Source organism: Acipenser ruthenus, chromosome 7 (assembly GCF_902713425.1).
Source record: "Acipenser ruthenus chromosome 7, fAciRut3.2 maternal haplotype, whole genome shotgun sequence".
Classification (NCBI taxonomy): Eukaryota; Metazoa; Chordata; class Actinopteri; order Acipenseriformes; family Acipenseridae; genus Acipenser; species Acipenser ruthenus.
Window position 1 is genome coordinate 42773898 of NC_081195.1, and position 20193 is coordinate 42794090.

Here is a 20193-nt window from a genome sequence, read left to right on the forward strand (position 1 = left end):
CAGGGATAAAAATGGCACACTAAAAGCAACTAAGTCTGAGCTGGAGAGATATCTTGAGGAAACGCACACAGATTCAAAAAGGCAGGAGCCTATGTCGTTTCCTTCAGACATCCCACCTATCAATCCACCAGAATACCAAAGAGGACTGCGCACCTATGTGGAAAGAAGTAGAGCAAGCTGTGAAAAAGGCAAGGGCGTCACCATCTCCTGGGCCTAATGGAGTTCCGTACAGAGTGTACAAGAGTGCCCCTGGTGTTCTACGAATCCTGTAGAAATTGATGAAAGTAGCATGGGAAAAACAGGTTGTACCTACTACCAAGAGCATGGCGCTGAGCAGGTGGGGTCTTTATACCCAACTATTTCCCTGTTCAACTTGGAAGGCAAGATTTTCTTCAGCATTGTTGCTCAGACATGGTCAGTTTACCTATTCAAAAACTGCTTCATTGACACTTCAGTACAGAAAGCCAGTATTCCAGGTTTCCCAGGATGTTTAGAGCACATCAGTGTGATCTGGCAGCAAATTCAAACATCTGAAAAGGACAGGAAGGAGCTCCATGTGACATTCCTGCATTTAGCTAATGCATACGGTTCAGTACCACATGAGCGTCTTTGGGCAGCATTTGATTTTTTCAGTGTACCAAGGACAATTAACAAACTTGGTGAAAGCCTACTTTGGAGATTTGCAATTTTGTTTGCAATTGGAAATTACATTGGTAGAGTCACATGATGAATGTGTGAGGGAGGCAGCACCTGTGTTTGAAAACGGAAAGAAAGTGGGCAGCAAAGGAAGCTGTGGAAGATGCAAAGGCTGCCCTTCGTATCAGTGATATCATGGGGCAGGTACAGCATGGAAGGAGGCCTTGGTCTCAGTTCAGCTCCTCCTACATAGCACAAAGCAGCCCCAGCTCAACAGAGGAAGCTGGTAGTCGACATGATGCAAAAGCAGGAGGAGAGGATGAGGTGCATAAAGGCAGTTTCCCAGACCAAGCAGGGAGAATGGGAGAGTGTGGAACAACGCACAGTAGAAATAAAATGTTTATGTGAAGGAAGGTAATTAAGCTGGGCTTAGCTGAGTGAGGGACGGAGGGGAGTGATGCTGGGATGCTAGAATCACTGTCGAGCCCTCTTAAGGTGTCGTAGGCAAGTTGACGAAACACCAAGGATGGAAGGTGCCCACTAGAAGACCACCGAGAAGTACCATACTCAGCTCAGTCCAGACGGTTGTCATGCTGAAGTGCTAGGGAGGCCTCACTGTGGTTGATCCCTGGAGCCAGCATTACACTTCAGCCATCAACACCAGGCAGAAGGATATCTACACCATCAGATGGAAGGAAACGCAGATGGATCACATTAGTTTACAGTAAAAGAAGCAATGTCTTAGTTGGTGCTAATCTTGGCAAAAGCCGAGTCCAATATCAGCATGACGTTTTAACACCTACTCTCATGTAATGGAAATCCGTGGGTGCTGGTGGCTGTGCAACAGAAGTTATACCGCACCCCGCTGACTTGCACCAAGCAAGGACAGACGCCTATTTCAGTAACAGAAAACCGGAATATGAATACAAGGGGTTAGATTGTAAAAATCCTTTTTTTCTGGTTCTGTAACCAATAAGGTACTGATGTGACCTAGAAAATGTCAGTATTGTTTTAATATAACCCTAAATTTGTTGAAATAAGTACAAATATGCAGGCATGTGTTGTCTAAAGTCAAAATATTTAATTATGTTGATCTTGTTTTACTGAAACCAGTATACTGTAGGATTTCTGAAATCGCATTTCTCAGCTAACTCAAATCCCCAAATGATCCCTCATTAAAAGTTCAGTTTACTGTACAGAGAGTGCTACAGAACTGCTTTATATTCCACATACTCTATAATAAGAATAACAATGAATCAGGCAAAGTTAGCCCCCTCCCCCCCATGGAGAGTCAGTAGTAAGGTGGGTGCGACTATGACTAAAGGGGCAGTTCTGTAAAAAAAAAATATACATATATAGATAGATAGGTAGAACGTTTTAAATAAATGACAGTTAATTAGTCCAAGTTCTTACCTTTTCAAATGAGCCATTGACAATCACTAGGTGTTTGGAGTGGCGAATGTCAGTGAAACTGCAGTGAACAGAGCCGAAATGGTCTTCCATGGGGCGCCAAGTATAGAAAAAGAAAAAGCTGGTGTTTTTTTTCTTCTTGGATTTCATGCAAATCGCATAATTTCTTCCTAGATTTTAACCAAAAAGGCCAGGTTTAGCTAAATACATTATTGTTAACAAACACATTCTTAAAAGTTTTTAAATTTGTGTATTTTTTGGCATTGTAAGCAGAGGAAGCGGGGAAGCGGAGAGATTGGCTCTTGAGTGTAAAGGGCAGCTCAAGCTGTTGTCAGAACATTCTATTCACGTTGTCACAATGTCTGGTACAACGTTGTAGCGACGTATCTGGGAGTCCACAAATTTACGTTGTGACAGGATTTGTTACGGTACATGTATTTTTTTCATTGATTTATTTGTTAAAAATGTTGACTCGCAAGTGTAAAAAAAAGATTTATAGACTGATTTTATATACTGCTTTTAGGGTATGAGTACTTTTGAATTAGCATTTTTGGAGTTTTGCAAAAAATTGCTGAAATAAATCATTTTCATCTGTTTCTTGTAACTTTTTTTTTTTCCTCATCCACAAAAGCAAAAAAAGATGTTTCCTATAATTATTTGTTTTCAAGACATTTCTAGTAATTATACATTTCCATTAGGGTATGTAAACTTTTGACTACAACTATATATATATATATATATATATATATATATATATATATATATATATATATATATATATATATATATATATATATATATTCACAAATATCACGATTGAAAACCAACAACTGATGATAATATTATAGGATAAATAAATACATAATCATCAACTGCTGAAATATTTTGTGATTTATATATATATATATATATATATATATATATATATATATATATATATATATATATATATATATATATATATATATATATATTCACAAATATCACGATTGAAAACCAACAACTGATGATAATATTATAGGATAAATAAATACATAATCATCAACTGCTGAAATATTTTGTGATTTATATATATATATATATATATATATATATATATATATATATATATATATATATATATAACCAAGATGCAAACCTTTGTTAAAAACAATACACAAAGATAGCGTTTGGAGATTTCCATAAATACTTGAAGCCTGGTGATTTCTTTAACCAAATTTTATGATCAGACAAATCAAAAATATAACTCTTTTCACCAAGAAAGCAACAATATGTTTGGAGGAAGAGAGGAGAAGAATTTAATGAAAAGATCATCGTGCCCAGTGTTAAAGATAGTGGAGGTTGTGTGATGATATGAGCTTGTTTTTCTTCCTCAGGCACTGGTGACCTTTGTATTGTAGAAGGATCAATGAATGCTGCAAAATATCAGGAAGTTTTGCACTCCCATTTGTTACCCAGTGCTAGAAGGCTTATTGGACGGAAGTTTGTATTTCAGCAGGATAATGACCCTAAGCAGTCCCCAGACTTGAATCCCATCGAAATGTGGATTGACTTGAAGGCTACTGTTGCAAAAAATAGCAGAACTCAAAGCTGTATGTGTTTGAAGAATGGGCAAAAATATCTCCAGAAAGAAAGAAAAAAAGACTGCAAGCTGTAAAGGAAGCAAAGGGTGGACACACAAAATACTAATGTAAGGGTGTCCATATACTTTTGTCAAAGTATGAAATTAGTTTATGCATGTTATGTAATCATTTGTTGTTTTATTATAAAGCTGAATCTCTACTTGATTAATTGATATCTTTCAATACAACAATTAGAAATTATAGAAACCCCTTTCTTTGTGGTTTTCTCTTTTTTTAACTGCCCAAATACTTTTGTGTGTGTATAATATATATGTATAAAATATGTAAAAATAATTATTAAATAGTATTATGCACCACTTATAGGGATGACCATATTGCAATCAATACTTGACAATGATAATTTAATTGAGATACAGTACACCTTTTTGCTTGATTTTTATATGTGCCGTTTTTAAGAATAGTCCCACGCTTAGCCTTACAACAATGCAAATGAATGAGTGACACAAACAATAATGATGCATTCTGTCTCAAGTCAATGTAAAAGGCTTCCATCATTAGTGAAAACCCATTATGTATGTTTATAAGTCTTCAGTGGCTATGTTTAATCAAGTTGAGAGTGTATTTCTCGCGCGCTCTTGGCTGCATCAGGCCTATGAATGTAGCGAGTCGGCAAAGAGTGCAAGAGAAAGTAGCCACCAAACACAAACATATTATATAAAACAGACACAAAGCTGATATTAACGTATTTTTTTTGGTCATTTGCAGTGAGCTTGAGATCAGCTGAACCCCTATCTTTAGTTAAACTGATCATTTCTACTTCGTATATGGAAAATGACAATAAGTGGGGCGGGACAGGAGAGTTAAAGGAGTGCTGCATTCTTGTACTACATATTTCAACTAGAAATTCGAGAAATAGTCCTAGTTATCATCCAGACACTTGTCTAATTGTATCCAGCAGACAGAAGTAGGGTAACCAGGTAGCAAGAGTAAAAAATCGGAACACTTTCAGTTGGTGAGGGGAGGAAAGAAACCTCGTGAACTACTGCACAACGCAAGCAACGCAAACTACGTATCTTTCTTCAGAGAATAGGCTTTTTTTATGCCTTCGCCTTTCTGTGTGCATTGCACTTAGGCAAAAACAAAAACTTAGAGAAATGTCATTATATAAAAAAAAAAAAAAACTCCAAAACGGTTAACTTTCTTGTTTACTGTTCAGATGACAATGATGTTTTAATCAGCCTATCGGTGCGTCTGTACTGGCATTTCTGTGACCTGCTGTACTGTTCGTAGCAGGTGGGACAAAATCAGTGTTGCATTGTTTTGATTTAGGTTGCTAAAATCTAGTTTTCAGTATTAGACGTAAAATACCAAAAATGGACGACAAAGTCTCGCCCTGTGTGATCTGCCTGCGTTAACTGAGATCGCTACAATAATGTTGTTTTTTTACTTGTACAACACGTTTTTAAAGTTAACAATACTATTTTTTCAATACAATTACAAAAAAAAAATAGAAGCCTATAGATTTACGGTTTTGCATAATTCTGCATGTTGAATTCTGTGCGTTGTGACAACATGCAAATGAATAATTTAGCGTGCTTTATTTGTGCATATAATTAGCTTAGTGAATAGAGCTACCGCTGATTCATTTTTGCATGTAGTGTGGCTTCCCCCTGCCACGCGGTAATTCTGGTCGTTAGTGTTTATGAAGCAGTTTTACAAAAGGCAAACATGTCTACTTTGAGAGGAATATCCACAGCACAAGCACATACCTTTGTAACATACAGTACCTGATGACAATGTAGATTACATAGTCATATAGAAGAATGTATATTATTGAATCCAAAAAGTGTACAACTGATATGCAGTGTTTTATAGTAATTTGATACCTCATTGCAGAGAAGCTAAAAGATATTTAAGTAAGAATGGATAACGGTGGAACAATGGAGCTTCCCATTTTTCAATTACCCGGTTTAATTAGGAATAAAAAAAAAAACATCACTGCACAGACTGATTTAATGCTATGCAAAAAGAACTAATACATTTTAAAATGATTCTGTAAGATTGCCTGCTTTTGTATATAAATAATGTAGCATTTTTGGTTTGGTAATTGTGCATTGTTGTTAATTTTATAAAACTGAGGAATACCTTCCATTTTAGATATTTTCCTTATGTACTATACTATGTTATTATACTGTTGATTTATGCATTAAGCTTTACGCAGTGCAACCTAAACCAGGCGTCCCAATTGTATTTGTTGACACACAAATAATAACTTATGTTAATGATTAAGGAAAATCTCTTGGTGTTTCTTGAATACTTTTAAGAAAATGCAACATATACAGTACAGTATGATGTATACTTTATATTCCAACTTAGAGAACTCTGTTAAATATTTAGAGAAACCAGAGGCAAGCAAGTGTCCTTATTCTACAAATGATTATTTTAATATGGGCATAAAAGCTGATATTAAGCAGACAGACCGCATGAAAGAGAGGCACTGGCGCCAGACTGCACAGTTTAGTATGCTAACTCACAGCTGTTGTATAGTCCTCCTGTTTTGTGTGGCAGATTTATAAAGCCAGAAGAGGTAAAACTGTGCCAAATGGGGACCCATTTCATATAACAGAGACCACACCTAAGAATCTCCCTGTGTGTGGAACATGTAACTTTACAGCAATTTCCTCTGTAATGGCTGTATATCCATATGTAAATAACAAGTAAGTGTAACAAGGCAAGGGAAGATTTACAGCACACAATGTAACTAGTTTCTGAAAATGAAACCACAGTTGTGGTAATCACCAAGGTTAAAGTGAAACTTTTACAGTATCTCCCAAACAATACTGTAATTGGTGTTTGCTACAGTATTATAGCATACAGTAAGTGACACTACATCAGTGCAGTACAGCATTGGACATGCTTGTGTCCATGCTTGCAGTATATTGCAGTACATGTGTTGCAGAATGTTGTTCTGATGGTGCCGGTTAACCCTTGCTCACCTTGTGTTTCCTTGGGCTTTCAGCTGTACATTGTATTTCATGTTTTTTTTGTTTGTTTGTTTGTTTTGACAGACAGCTGTTGCATGTCTAGAAGGGGGCATTGGACATGCAAGCTTGTGGGTCACTGTAATGACAGTAATTCACCCCAGGCTTTTTAGACATCTGTCGTGCCAGATTCAGAGGAATTGCTTTTACAGGATGTAAACTCAGTCACAGAACTCTCTCTGCAAGCTTGAATCAGGAAATTGGTTATGTGGTTGGTTCATACTGTAGTTTAGACAACTGTTCATTAAAATTGCTTTTTCTTTGTTTAAGCTGTAGCTGACTCAATAAAATACTACATAATACTAATACTATACTGTATTTATAATAATAATAATATGTTGGTGATTTGGCAGTTTAGAGTTTTTCATCCAAATTTCCACTTGCTTGCCTGTGTCTAAGGGCAGCCACGATGCATGAAGCTGATCTCATGTTTGTCTGATGCAATACATAATTTGAATATCCTTGAGGTGTAGTGGTGGTGGTGACGGACCCATAAAAGGGGTTTAAATACATTTTATATGAAAAGAATATCCACTGGACTTTGTTGTGTTATCTTTACATAGAGCTTTGGTTTTCTCACCAATATTAGTCCATTTTCAGTTGCACACCAGTGTAATTTTCATCCATTATAAAAATGAATATTGAACTGCACAGCCATGCAGGGTCAAGTATGTGCAATATACAAGACGTGCCAAGTCATCCTGCTCAGAGATCTGGAGTTGCAGTCTTTTCACTCCCTGGCAGGGTTTCTCCAGCTCTGCGGTGACCCCCAGGCACATCTCTCTGTGAAACTGGCACACAAGTCTTCTGACAATACGGATGACATTTCTGACACAATTGACCAACAAGAGGATGGTTGTTGTGCACCGAATGGAGACAAACTGTACTATCATTGTTTCTGGTCATAAGAGCCTGTAGCTTGGATTCTAAAATGAAGTGCCTCTTATGAACTCAAGGCTCCAGACGACTCCAGTACAGATTTTAAGCTGAGCATGGATGTATACGGCCCCTCACTGTAAATTGGCACTGCAATCGATTATTGCAATCGAAAAAAACAATTTCCCATTAAAAGTGTGAATTGGCAGACAGAACTTCCTTGGGGCATCTCATTTCAGGTAACATAGATAGGCATTTTATATGATTACTTGTATTACTTAGCACAGTATGCTGTATGTTTATTCACACCGCAGGACATTAGCTGGACGCATCAATTGTGGGATGGGGTGTTGAACAAAACAACAAAAATAAACGTTTATGTACAATTGGATTCCTACCAGAATATGGTAATCATGCTTTTAAATATGTTAAAGTAATTACTTGTCACTTTTTTTACATAAAAAAACAGGCATTGTACAATATTGTTACCAGATCAGAAGGTAATGTCTTGTCTGTCATAGGGACAATTTAAATGTAAGTTTCTGGTAGCTGGGTATTGGGACTGAGGATCAGTATTACAAATATATATATATATATATATATATATATATATATATATATATATATATATATATATATATATATATATATATATATATACTTCAGCTCCACTCTGAGCGGTGGGATATGTGACAGAAATATAATGAGTTCTGGTTGTAAATCTCCCTCCCGACCTGTGGGGGCGCTAAGCAGCGAGGACAGAGTTCTTTTGATGGGCTGGACTGACAGTTCTTTCCCGGGTTGGGGAGTTGGCCAGTCGAAGAAGGGGAGTCTCTGTTTGCAAGAACGTATTGACCCGGAAGGTAAACAGTGTAGCAGCCGCTGATTGTAAGGCAGCTGCATTAGTTTACCAAGGGGTCATGCGTGACAGCATAAAAAGGGGACAGAGACTTGTAATCGGTTCCTTCGCTTGGTTTTCAGAGATGCACGGAACTGGAAGGACCGGGAGAGTTCCCAAAAATAAATAATAAATATTTGTGAGTGTTTTGTTTGTTTGTAGCACTGTTAATAATTGTCTTTTGTTTGTAAATTCACTAGACGGCTAACACGTCTCCGGAGCTGTCGCCTTGGGCCAGCACTACCCGGAACAACAACACCACAGTCACTGTTATTTGTTATCACCCACCTTGAGCACTACTGCATGCACCCGGACCGGTGATTTGTGTTAGTAGCATTGTGGGAGCGGATAACGTGTTATTATTTGTTTGTGTTTACATATCGTTATTATTTTCCTGCCGAGCTTTACTCCAGGGGTGTATTGCCGGAGGATTATTGTTTGGTCATCAGACCAGGATTTCTGTTAAAATAAAAAGAACATTTTCCAAATTGGATTACAGTTTTCACATGTGATTGTTTCTGCACTGCATCACCTGTGCATCTGGTCTTAATCAGCAGCCACTTTGCCACAGTGTGTTAGTGTGTTTTTTTTTTTTTAATATTATTATTCTAATCAACATTGGAAAGGAAAGTGTTATCGTCTTTTTGGAATTTTGTTAAAAGGTTCAGCCTGTAGTTTTTAGAGTACATTGATTTGACATTGCATGACCCAATTTAGTGTCAGTGGAATAGAAATAGATTGTAGTGGTTGTTTTTTATTCTTATTCAGTGGAGAGGGGTACTTTTCGAAAGCAAAACAACAATCCCAACCCTTCTGTGAACCTACAATGAACCTTGTACTCAATAGTACACCAGGGATGTACATACAGCAAGGTTCTTATGGCAAAGTTGTTTCTGAATAAACTTGTTAGCTATAGGTGAGAGAAGTTAAGATTGAACATATACACTTACAATAGCATGGGCTAAACCATGATGCAATGGGAGTCACACAGTAATTACATTTCTTTATAGCTGAGAATGCTGTGTCTGTTAAAGTTGGACAGGTCGGACTCCCAAATCCCAGAAGGCTAAAAAGTGTTCTTGTGAAGGTGAAATCTTACCTAAACCAGTGTTTTAAGGGAAGGTTGTAATTATTTTTCCATGCTTTCACTCCAGTCAACTTTACCTTGATATTACAGTAGCCTTGTAAACTATTCTTTTCTCAACAATCTTTGTTGATTGAATGTGATGAGGCCTTGCATTTTGTAAAGCAAGTAACTGAAGTATGTATTTGTAATGTTACAGTGACTTTTAATAATACACAGATGAATTACAGCCATTGCAGTAGTTTTAAAACTGATAGTATAACAAAATTAGTACCGTATGTCCTTGAAGAATTCATTTTGTATGTTTGTCACTGTAACCACACTATTGTATTTAATTCTGAAAGCCAAACAGTACCCCAAACAGCTATGCCCTCACACTGCCTAACCTTTTAGTGTGCTATTGCCAGGATTTGTGAAATGTAGGTCAGCAAATAACAGCCTTGTTGTTTAACTTGCCAATATGCTTTATCCAGAAGTAACAAGTTTGGTGTTTTATTGTCCTTGTTACTATGTACAGTACTTCCAAACGCCAGACTTGGTGTAAGAACTTCCCAAGCTGCTTTATTTGTATTGCCATAGGGAGTACATGTACACTGGAGGTGACTTTCAGGATAGTTATCAGGGAATTATCATCTGCTGTGATGCTGCTTGTTGAAATTTACATTCTGCAGAAACTGTATTGCCTTTGTTAATATTGTGCAGTATACATTCTAGACCTAGATAGATAATACTGCTTATTAAAGGTTTTGTCAATGTCTTGTCATGTCAGGTTGTGTTCTTTTTCAAACTTGCCATAAATGGAAGATTCCTCCTTAAACAGATTGGTGATGATGAGAAACAGTACTTGGCAACAAAGCATTTGTGTACAACATTAACTCAATGGGATCTTTCCTTGTTTACAGCTGTCCCCAGTGCAGTAGGTGTCTGTAGTGGTAATAGCATGTCCAGAGTGCCCACGGTACTGTAATCATACAAATAAAACAAATCCCTGGTTAATCTTCATGTAGCAACAGTAGTGGTTAGGGCTCTGGACTTGACCGGAGGGTTGTGGGTTCAATCCCAGGTGGGGGACACTGCTGCTGTACCCTTGAGCAAGGTACTTTACCTAGATTGCTCCAGTAAAAACCCAACTGTATAAATGGGTAATTGTATGTAAAAATAATGTGGTGATATCTAGTAACAATTGTAAGTCGCCCTGGATAAGGGCGTCTGCTAATAAATGAATAATAATAATGTACTGTACTTATTGTAAACTGCTCAATAAATAAATACGGAAGGTGGTAAAGAAAAACAATTGTTCAAGCTTTTTTTTTTCTTGTGAAAGGGACCTCCTTAACAAGAAGCTAAATGCACATTTAATTGTGCATTACTATACAGTGGTACAGTTCAGCAGCTACTTTATGATTTAAACTAATCCAAAATAAAAGACTGAGACCCACCATTAAATGAAACATGGTCACATTGGTACTGTAGTTTAAATAGATTAAATATTTGATTAATGGAGGGCCTGTGATCACTGTATCATAAATGTGACCCAATGTCCGGTATCGAATTTGCCTTTACAAGGCAGCGACAGAAGACATTAATTCACAGAAAAATATATCTGATGATATGACATTTTTATACAATAGTAGGTTGGCACATTTATAACAGCACATGCAGATAAAGTGATTGTAATATATTTCATTATGGTAATACTGTGGAACTTAATTACATGTGTGTTGTGTTTTCAAAGCACTATTGGTGATTTTTTATACTAATACAGTAACCCTTGCAGTTTATCAGTTCTGGGTGTATATGTGTGCAGTTGCGAGATAATATAACATAACTGTCTAATTGAGCATTACTGATATTCATTAAATGCGCTATTAAGAGTCAATCAATGCGGCAGCCCCGTTTCCTATTTAAGCAGCGGAGGCTATCTAGTGCATCTCCTTAAAGCACTTGCTCATAAGTGTTTCATTCTGTCCTAAATTGTCCTGCAGTCATTATGAATTCACTAGCCATTACTTTCTGCATCACCCGAGCATGAAGGAAGCAAACAGTATCCCTGCTTTAGTTTTAAATGTATTATGTTTTGTCCAAAAGCGGATGAGTTAGATTAGCCATGGCAGGAACAATAATTACTTGGTGATGTACTCTTGAACTTGGCGTAGTGCTCATTTTTTTGCCTCAAGGGAACTAATTATTTTTGCACTTGCAAACTAGAAGGATTTTGAGACTCAAGATCAGCACTCCAGATAAGGTTTTGGGTCTGGGAGTAACTTACCCGCTAATTTTAACACTGAGAGAGTAAAATGTATTTTCAGGGAGTAAAATGCAACATTACCTTGAAGTCATGAGTAATCTCAATAAATACTGTACAGACTTTAATGGTAATGGGGTAGGCATTAAAAAAGAGCCTTCCGTTGTAACTGCAGTGTTACTTTGAACTACTGTACAACCACGCATGTTTTCTACAAGGTTCTTTATCAGCTCAGCACTTTTTTTTTTAGGTGTCACACTGGCTATGCCAATTAATTCTTTCTGCGATTGGCTGCAAAGACAAAAGGCCTAGCCAGGGATTGGATAATGCTTGTTAGGTTGTTTTTTCTTGTCTACAGTTTCCTAGTAACTGAAGACATTGTATTCTGGGAGATGTAGTTTTTAGTGGAAGTTTTAGGGGAGGCAGACCAGCTGTGCAGCAAAATTGCTATGCGTATTTTTACACGTTCAATTTAAATTTAGCGTGTATTTCAGATTTTTTTAATGCGTAAAAACGGCAGGTACGCAACTTATCTGGACCGCTGCTCAAGATAGACTAATAAAACTATGAACGTGTATGTGTGTGTGTGTGTGTGTATATGTATATGTGTATATATGTATATGTGTGTGTGTATATATATATATATATATATATATATATATATATATATATATATATATTGTTTTTCTTCTAAGGAAGATTTTTACACAAATAAGGGGTGTTAGCATGGGAACTAAAACATATATAATGTTTTGAAAGGAGGTAAAACTGCACTGTACAAAAATGAAAAAATTCTTCAGCTGTGTAGAAAGAAAAGCAAACAGCCTTGTTATTTACATTTCCAATGTGCTTTATTCAGAAGTAACCACTTCAGTGTTTCTTTTCCTTGTTGCTGTTTTTTTCTACAGTAGCAAGTTTAATGCCCTCATATGGCTTTTACCCAACCTTACCTTGATATTACAGTAGCCATTGCTTTCTCAATATTCTTCGTTGATTGAATGTGATTGGGCCTTGCATTCTGTAAAGGTTAAGCAAGTAACTGAAGTATGTATTCTAGTTAGGGCTTCTCTTTTTTCCGGTTTCATTAATTGTGTTTTACGGTGCTTATTTTGAGCTATTTTTGAGTTTTATGTAAATTGTTTTTTTTTCGGGGCTTTCGTTTTTGATATACTGTATGAAATTTAGTGTTTTCGGTTACTTAACAAAATGCTCGAGCGGTTTCTTTTTCTTTTTTTGTCAAAATATGTATAGTAACACGACAGTACTTGCACACTTAAGTTGTACCTTCTTTCCTTTGCTGTCTTCCACAACGAAATCCCGTTGGTCACACGCACATTCTTCTGGGGTTTTTATGTGTAGGCATTTTTGTACATTTCATCACAATTCTGTTTTAAATCCTCTGTATCTTAACTGTAATACAGCTTTAAATCCCGCTAACAAGCCTCCATCCTGATTGTAATCTCGTTTTAAATCTCGTAAGTGGAGTCTCCAATAGAAATGTAGGAATGTGCTGTCACTCAGTAGTTGGGGCGGGTTTAAAGTATTCAGAACGAATCAATGATAGATACAAGTCAGGAAGGCGGGACATTGCCCAGCAGCGCTGGGAAATGTATTTACTATTATTTTTGTAGTAGGTTTTATTAATTTTTTTAATGGGAAAAGGGTAAAGTCAACGTGAACAGATTAACCATTTCTACAGTTTTTCCGGTGTTGATTGGCTATCCACTGATTTAATTATTTTTGTATCGGGGGCGTTTTATCGGGTTTTATCGGTTAAAACCAAAAATCAGAAGCCTTAATTATAAGCACTATTTTGAGGTAAGCGCATGTGTCACTGGTTCATTGCATTTGTCTGTGTGATTTACTTACTCTATTATTAATGTATTTTTAAAATGGGAACTTTTGGTATTATAAACAAGATGTACTTTTAAAACATCAAAACACATCTCAAAATAATGCAAAATTCAGCATTACATACACATGCTTAATACTTTAGAGGTGTCCTGAGTCACGATGAAGATTAAATTATTTCTGGATTAACTAAAAAATAAACAACTCCAAAATCTAAGCAGTGAAGTATAGAAATATGTTGTTTTTGAGGTGGCTGATGATGGGAATAGTAAAACAATAACAATACCTTGTTTTTCTCTATGGATATTGTGAAGCAAGCACCACGAACTAAAAGTAGGTTAAGTTATTGCTTTTCATATGTAAATATATGTTAATGTCTATATATGTTTCATATTGCAATTGTTATATTATATTTTTCTGTGTTTTTGGAAGACTGATATTATCGATGTCAAACTACGTGCACGATATCGATGTACCATTTTCATATCGTTGCTCACCCCTAATTTAAAAGAAAAAAATAAATCTGGAAAGAGCTGTGCTAATTTGTGCTGTTTGGATAGTTAAGAATACTGCGCAGTCATATGATTTATTTATTTATTTATTTATTTGTTTATTGTCATCACAGTGAAGTAAAATAGAGAATACAAGCTAATTGATTTGTTTTTTCCAAAATGAGCCTGCCTTAAATAAGTGGATGCCCCCCACAGCGTCAGGCCTAACTTGATCATTCCTGGGGACTCACAGTCTGGGTTTTTGATCCAACCAATATCTTTATCATGAGTTTTAAAATATTCACGCATAACAAATTAAAACAATCATGTTCTGGGTCCTAAATGGACTGTGGGAATTATTATGCGCTTGTAGGCTAAGGCGCATCCTGCACTCCACACGGAGTGCCTTTACCGGATGTGCCTCGGGAGCCCCCGTGTATCTTTATTTTTTAAAGAACAATTGAGATATATTTAAGATGGCCCATTATACTGTGGTGTTTTCATTGGTTAAATCATGTTTGAGTGAACTTCCAACAACTGTAATTAAAGGAAAACATTTCTCTGGAAACTAGACTGTCTTTAGTTACAGTATAAGCCACAGCAGTCAATGCATTGATTAAATAGAGAATGCTTCATTTAATTTAACCTAACTTAATTTACATCTTTGCATATATATATATATATATATATATATATATAATATATAATATATATATATATATATATATATATATATATATATATATATATATATTGACCTTCTCCTGAACTCCTGTCTGAGATGAAAAAAAACATTATGATGGTGCATTTCTTTTTAAAACTTAAGGTGTACGTTTTCGTTACTGTAATTGTTTTACTTTTAAAATGTTGGTGATGAATTAAAAAGCCTTTTTATTTCTTTTGACAGATAAAGGGTGACAAATCAGGGCAGTGTGCTCACACATGACGATACTCCTACTTCTACAGTGCAGTATTTTTGTTAGTGGGGAGGGTCTGTTGAGGGAACGGTTCAAATCAATCAAATGTTTTAAGTCAAGTAATAAAAGTGACACACTATTATAGAATATATATTTATCTCACTATTTCTATTTTAAAATTGTGAATTAACCCCTCATCCCCCTGTGTAAACTTGATGATACTGTTGCTAACTATTCATCCCTGCCACCTGTGTAGTGTCAAACAATGGTCTGATTACTACTATTATTATTATTATTATTATTATTATTATTATTATTATTATTATTATTATTATTATTATTTATTTCTTGGCAGACGCCCTTATCCAGGGCGATTTTACAATCGTAAGCAAATACATTTCAAGTATCACAGTACAAGTAATAATACAATTAAGAGCAAGATAAATACAATGACTTTGGTTCAAGCAAGTACAAGTGTGACAAAATACGATTCAATAATACAGCAGATAAGTGTCAGTAATAGTTACATCAGGATATGATTAAATACAAAATACTACAGATTAAACACTTGGCAGATTACAGTACTCTGAAGTACAGGATTAAATGCAGTAAAATAGGGGGCAGATAAGAGCAAGTAAAGTGCATTTAAGGAAGGGTGATAAGTGTCCCAGGGGAAAAACAGAGGAGTTCTACAGGTGCTTTCTGAAGAGGTGAGTCTTGAGGAGGTGCCGGAATGTGGTCAGGGACTGGACAGTCCTGACATCTGTAGGAAGGTCATTCCACCACTGCAGGGCGAGGGTGGAGAAGGAGCAGATGGGTGTTTCACTTCATAGGAACTTTGTAATTGGGTCTTTTAGCAGTTTTCTTTATTGCTTTGCATTTTTTGTTATGGGATTCTCCTTTTAACACTTACCTGTTCCAGAATCAAAGTAATGATCCTGTTTTTAAGATGTACTCTCATGCATGCATGACCAGTGCTTTGTATCAATAGTCTGTTGCTGTTCAGACCACTTTTTTTTTTTTTTTTATAACTCTGGAATTCATTGAAGAATTTAGTTTAGATTTCTGGAAGGGGTTTTAAAGATATTAAGCTGTTTTGATATTGTGTTACCTTTAGTTTAACATGCATAGGATAAAACAAATTACACTATAAATCATGCAGCACACAGTCAATTACAGAATGCAGCACCGGCCCTAAATCAATGCAGCTGACTTTGGGGTTTCAATGACAAATTATAGGCTATAGCACATTCAGTGGAAAAAGCTGACCACAATCCCCTCAAGAATTGCTTTAATAAGGACCATTGGTCAGGAGCGATCAGCTGGGATTGTAAAACCATTTTACATGACACCCTCTTAAACATTTAGCTGCTAACAAGAGGCTTCATTTTTTCGGCTGTAAATTTAAACAAATAAAATCCCTTGTGAATACCAGCTGTTGGGAGCTGAGAAGGAAACTTTAATTTCTTTTTTTTCCCCTCCAAAACTGTGCAGTACTGTAACTCGCTATTCCTTTTTTTTTCAAATCAATACTAAAAGTTAAAAGCTTTTTTGTAGATGTATAGTCTTATGTGAGTAAAATAAAAGAACAAACAAAATGGTTTATGTTACTGATGTTTACTGTAAAACTTTTGCTATACTCATTTATTTATTGATTTATTTATTGATTTATTTATTTATTTATTAACAGAATGCAATGATCAACACTACAATACATGTAAACTGGAAGAGTGTACCGTACAGTCAGGCTTTGCTGTGGGCAGTGATTTTTAGAGACCGCTTTGTCGCTTGCAAACCTAATAACCTTCTATACTAGAAAGGTTTTTGGATAAACAGCAATTTATTAATATTGTGGATATAACTCCCTTAGGAAAACACAATGCACTATACTTCTACAGCATAGTATGTGAGCTTAGCCTGACAGGCAGCTGAGCGCTAATATGACCTGTTTCCCCTTATGAGGCTTAGAACCCTGTGTACGTTTCAGATGACTGTGCAGTACCCTGTCTTCTGAGTCTTGATCTGCACAAATATAACCAATACTTTACACATCAGTAATGTATAACTAATTATGCGGCTCTGCAAGCTTAGAGTAGACTTGACGGTGGGAAAATAAGTAGTTATACTGTAAATTAATAAATAAATATATAAAGGTCCTCAAAAGTTGTTCATTAGAGTAACTGTCACTCTAACGGTCTGTTTAACTGTCAGCTTAGTGCTTACCCTCTGCCCTGGCCTGTGGGAAGCTTGATTGAAAACACCTAGTGAACTTGATTATAAGAATCTTGATTGCTGTGCAGAGCTGATAGAGTTGAGCCCTGGGGCAGTGGCGTAGTTTACACTCTTCTGAACTGCTACTACAGTACACAGCAAAACATGTTAAACAAAGTGGAGGCCACTAGTGGTAGAAAAGGCACAACGCTTTTCACTTATTATAAAAAAAGGACAGCATACTGTATCATTTTTAGTTTTGCATTTTATAACCTTTACATTTATTCAGATCTATATCAGGAACATTTGCTATGTGGTCCTTGATATTTAAAGTTACAAACATATGTGGAATCTACTTACAGATTTCAATGTGATCAAAGGGAGCTCAAGTCAGGTTCTTGACTGTGCACTTTCTGTTTTTTGCCAAATATAAGATCATACCATAGAACTATAATTCCAGGTCTCTGCAGGCCTTTTTTAAAAAATGCTTTATTATTATCTTTATCATTATCATTTAAATTATTTTCATTGTATTATTTATTTATATTTTACCATTTGTATTAATATTTTATTATTAAAGTTAGAAACTAAGGTGCATAATTCTGCAATTGTATTCAGTTCCTAGTATGTTCACACTCCTGTGTGCAAAGAGACAGCTTGACTGAGTGTAATGGTGCATAACATAGCTACGGGTTACAGACTGATACATTGAATTGATGGTTTTCTTATCAGAAAGCTGCAGATTTGCTCAAGTCTTTTATGGCTCAGTAAACAACCTAGTAGCTGTTGAGATGACTGATATTTTATATAGCTGTTTGTGTCGGCAATGCCATTTAATATGACATTAAAGGAACCATTAGAAATGTAAACAAACAGTAAAAGAAAAAGGCTTTTATGGCAGCAAGGAGGGAAATAAGTGCATTCAGGCCCACTTCACTCACGTCATCTCAAGTCTGGATAGTCTCACATCAAGTGTTGCAAGCTTAATTTATTTTTGAGGTTTTAAATGCTTTTCAGATTACAGATTGATGCGTTCTAGTCACTCCTAAGTGAGAGTGGACATTGAGCTGATTAAATCACTGATAAATGCTGTCAGAAGCATTTGACTGCCTTGGAAACGGGCTTAGTGTGGTGCTAACGTGGTGTGAATATCAGCCTCACCACTGGTGATCAAATTTACACAAACGCAAAATAATTAGTGGCCAAATGCTGCTGCCATATATGTAATATACACTGCATAGGTTAAGCATAAATAAATCATGTTGCCAATTAAAAATATTGTCATCTAGTTGGTTTTCTAATTGTAATTTTAAAGAAAAAAAGATGCACTCAATGCCCAACTGCTTGGTTAGTTTTATTTATTTATTTATTATTTATTTTGAACCTTTTAATGCATTGGATTATCACATACAGTACTCAAACTGTTTAATTTTAAATGGTCAGAAAGATGAAATGTAACTTTACTGTAAGTAAAGGAGTAGAATGGAAAGCAAAACATACTATACATAGGTAGGACCCTGTTTGCAAAATTGTATAGTGCCGATTGTGTTTGCACTGCCGTACAGTATATGATCTTAATGCAGATTCACCTATGTATCTGATCATATACAATAGTATGCTGTTCTGTACAGGGTGTATTCATAATGGCTTAAGAGGCCTAATTGTTCTTTGTATTTATCTAGTAACGCATCTACTGTAGCAACCCAGCATGTATTTTCTTTACATTTAGACTGCAATTACAAGACAGAAGGCAGTTGTTTTTTTTAGTTTTTTTTTTTTAGGAAGAGTGTAATTTAAACTTTGATTAGGTGTTTAATCTATATATTTTTTTATTCTCAGCATCTGGCGAGGACTTAATGTCAATTGTACAGACAGCTCCGGTTACACCCCTTTGCACCAAGCATCTTTGAACGGGCACAAGTAAGTATGCTACTACAGTAAACAATACATATACAATAACTTTATACATCTGAAAGTGTCGTACTATGTGTCGACTGCTTTCTCTCTGCATTTGGTGCAGTTGTTTTATTTCAAGCATATTGCTAAAGTGTGGCAATACACATTGCAGTTGCCAACACAAAGGTGAAGTTCAGTGCAGAGAGGGTGTTTATGCCTTTGCTCATAAATTGCTCATTTGAGTTCTGCACTCAGAATCGTTGTGTGTTCCTTTTATACCATTTACTTTTGATGATTTTGTTTTATGATGAAGCATGGCTCTTGCTATAGGGAGCTCTGAATTCAACGTCTGAGAAGCTGTTATTGTGACATCACTACAACAAGCTGGCCATTTATAATATATATAAAAAAGAATATATGCCTTGGAACGCCCACATGCCTAATATAAAGTATATGTACCTGTACTTTTAGAATGAATCTGTTGTAATGAATCACTTATATTGACAGTGCAGTGAGGCACTCTAGGAGTAATCTCTGATATGTCCAAGTTGTAATAAGATGTACTTTGAAATAAATTAACTGTGTACTTGCTAAAAGTAATTCTTTATTTTAATAATGTTATGAAACACTTGGGGCCTGATTTTCGAAAGGGGCAAAGTAAGAACTAGGTTGCAAAGTGATCTCTAAAACTTGATTTGGGTCACTAAACATATGGCTTTGAAAGGGTTGATATAACATGTGTCACGTATCCACCTGTTGAACCCTTAAAAATATAAATAACTTGATTTAGTTACATAAATCAGGTATTAAAAATAATTTTGCGACCTAGTTCTTATTTTGCCCCTTTTGAAAATACGGCCCTTAATGTGAAAAAGACCAATTTCACAATTTAACTCAATTGTTAACAGAACGTTCTCATACACAGTTTAATACATTTATGTTGAGGTTAGTTCCAACTTCTACTGAGCACTAAAATGAATTTTGAATTTAGAGCTGTAGTGGGGGATGTATACTACTTTATTTTTAGGAGTAATTCTAGGATACAAAAGAAATG

The 20193-nt window shown here is 35.8% G+C and overlaps 1 protein-coding gene across 6 annotated transcripts in view; it reads left to right on the plus strand.

Moving 5' to 3' along the window:
- The window catches only part of anks1b (ankyrin repeat and sterile alpha motif domain containing 1B), a 209180-nt gene that overhangs the window by 31452 nt on the left and 157535 nt on the right, over nucleotides 1–20193 (plus strand). For all 6 annotated transcript variants that reach the window (XM_059026989.1, XM_059026990.1, XM_059026992.1 and 3 more), the window contains exon 2: nucleotides 19083–19163. In XM_059026989.1, the coding sequence (XP_058882972.1) occupies nucleotides 19083–19163 (81 nt within the window). The remainder of the gene's footprint in view (nucleotides 1–19082; nucleotides 19164–20193) is intronic.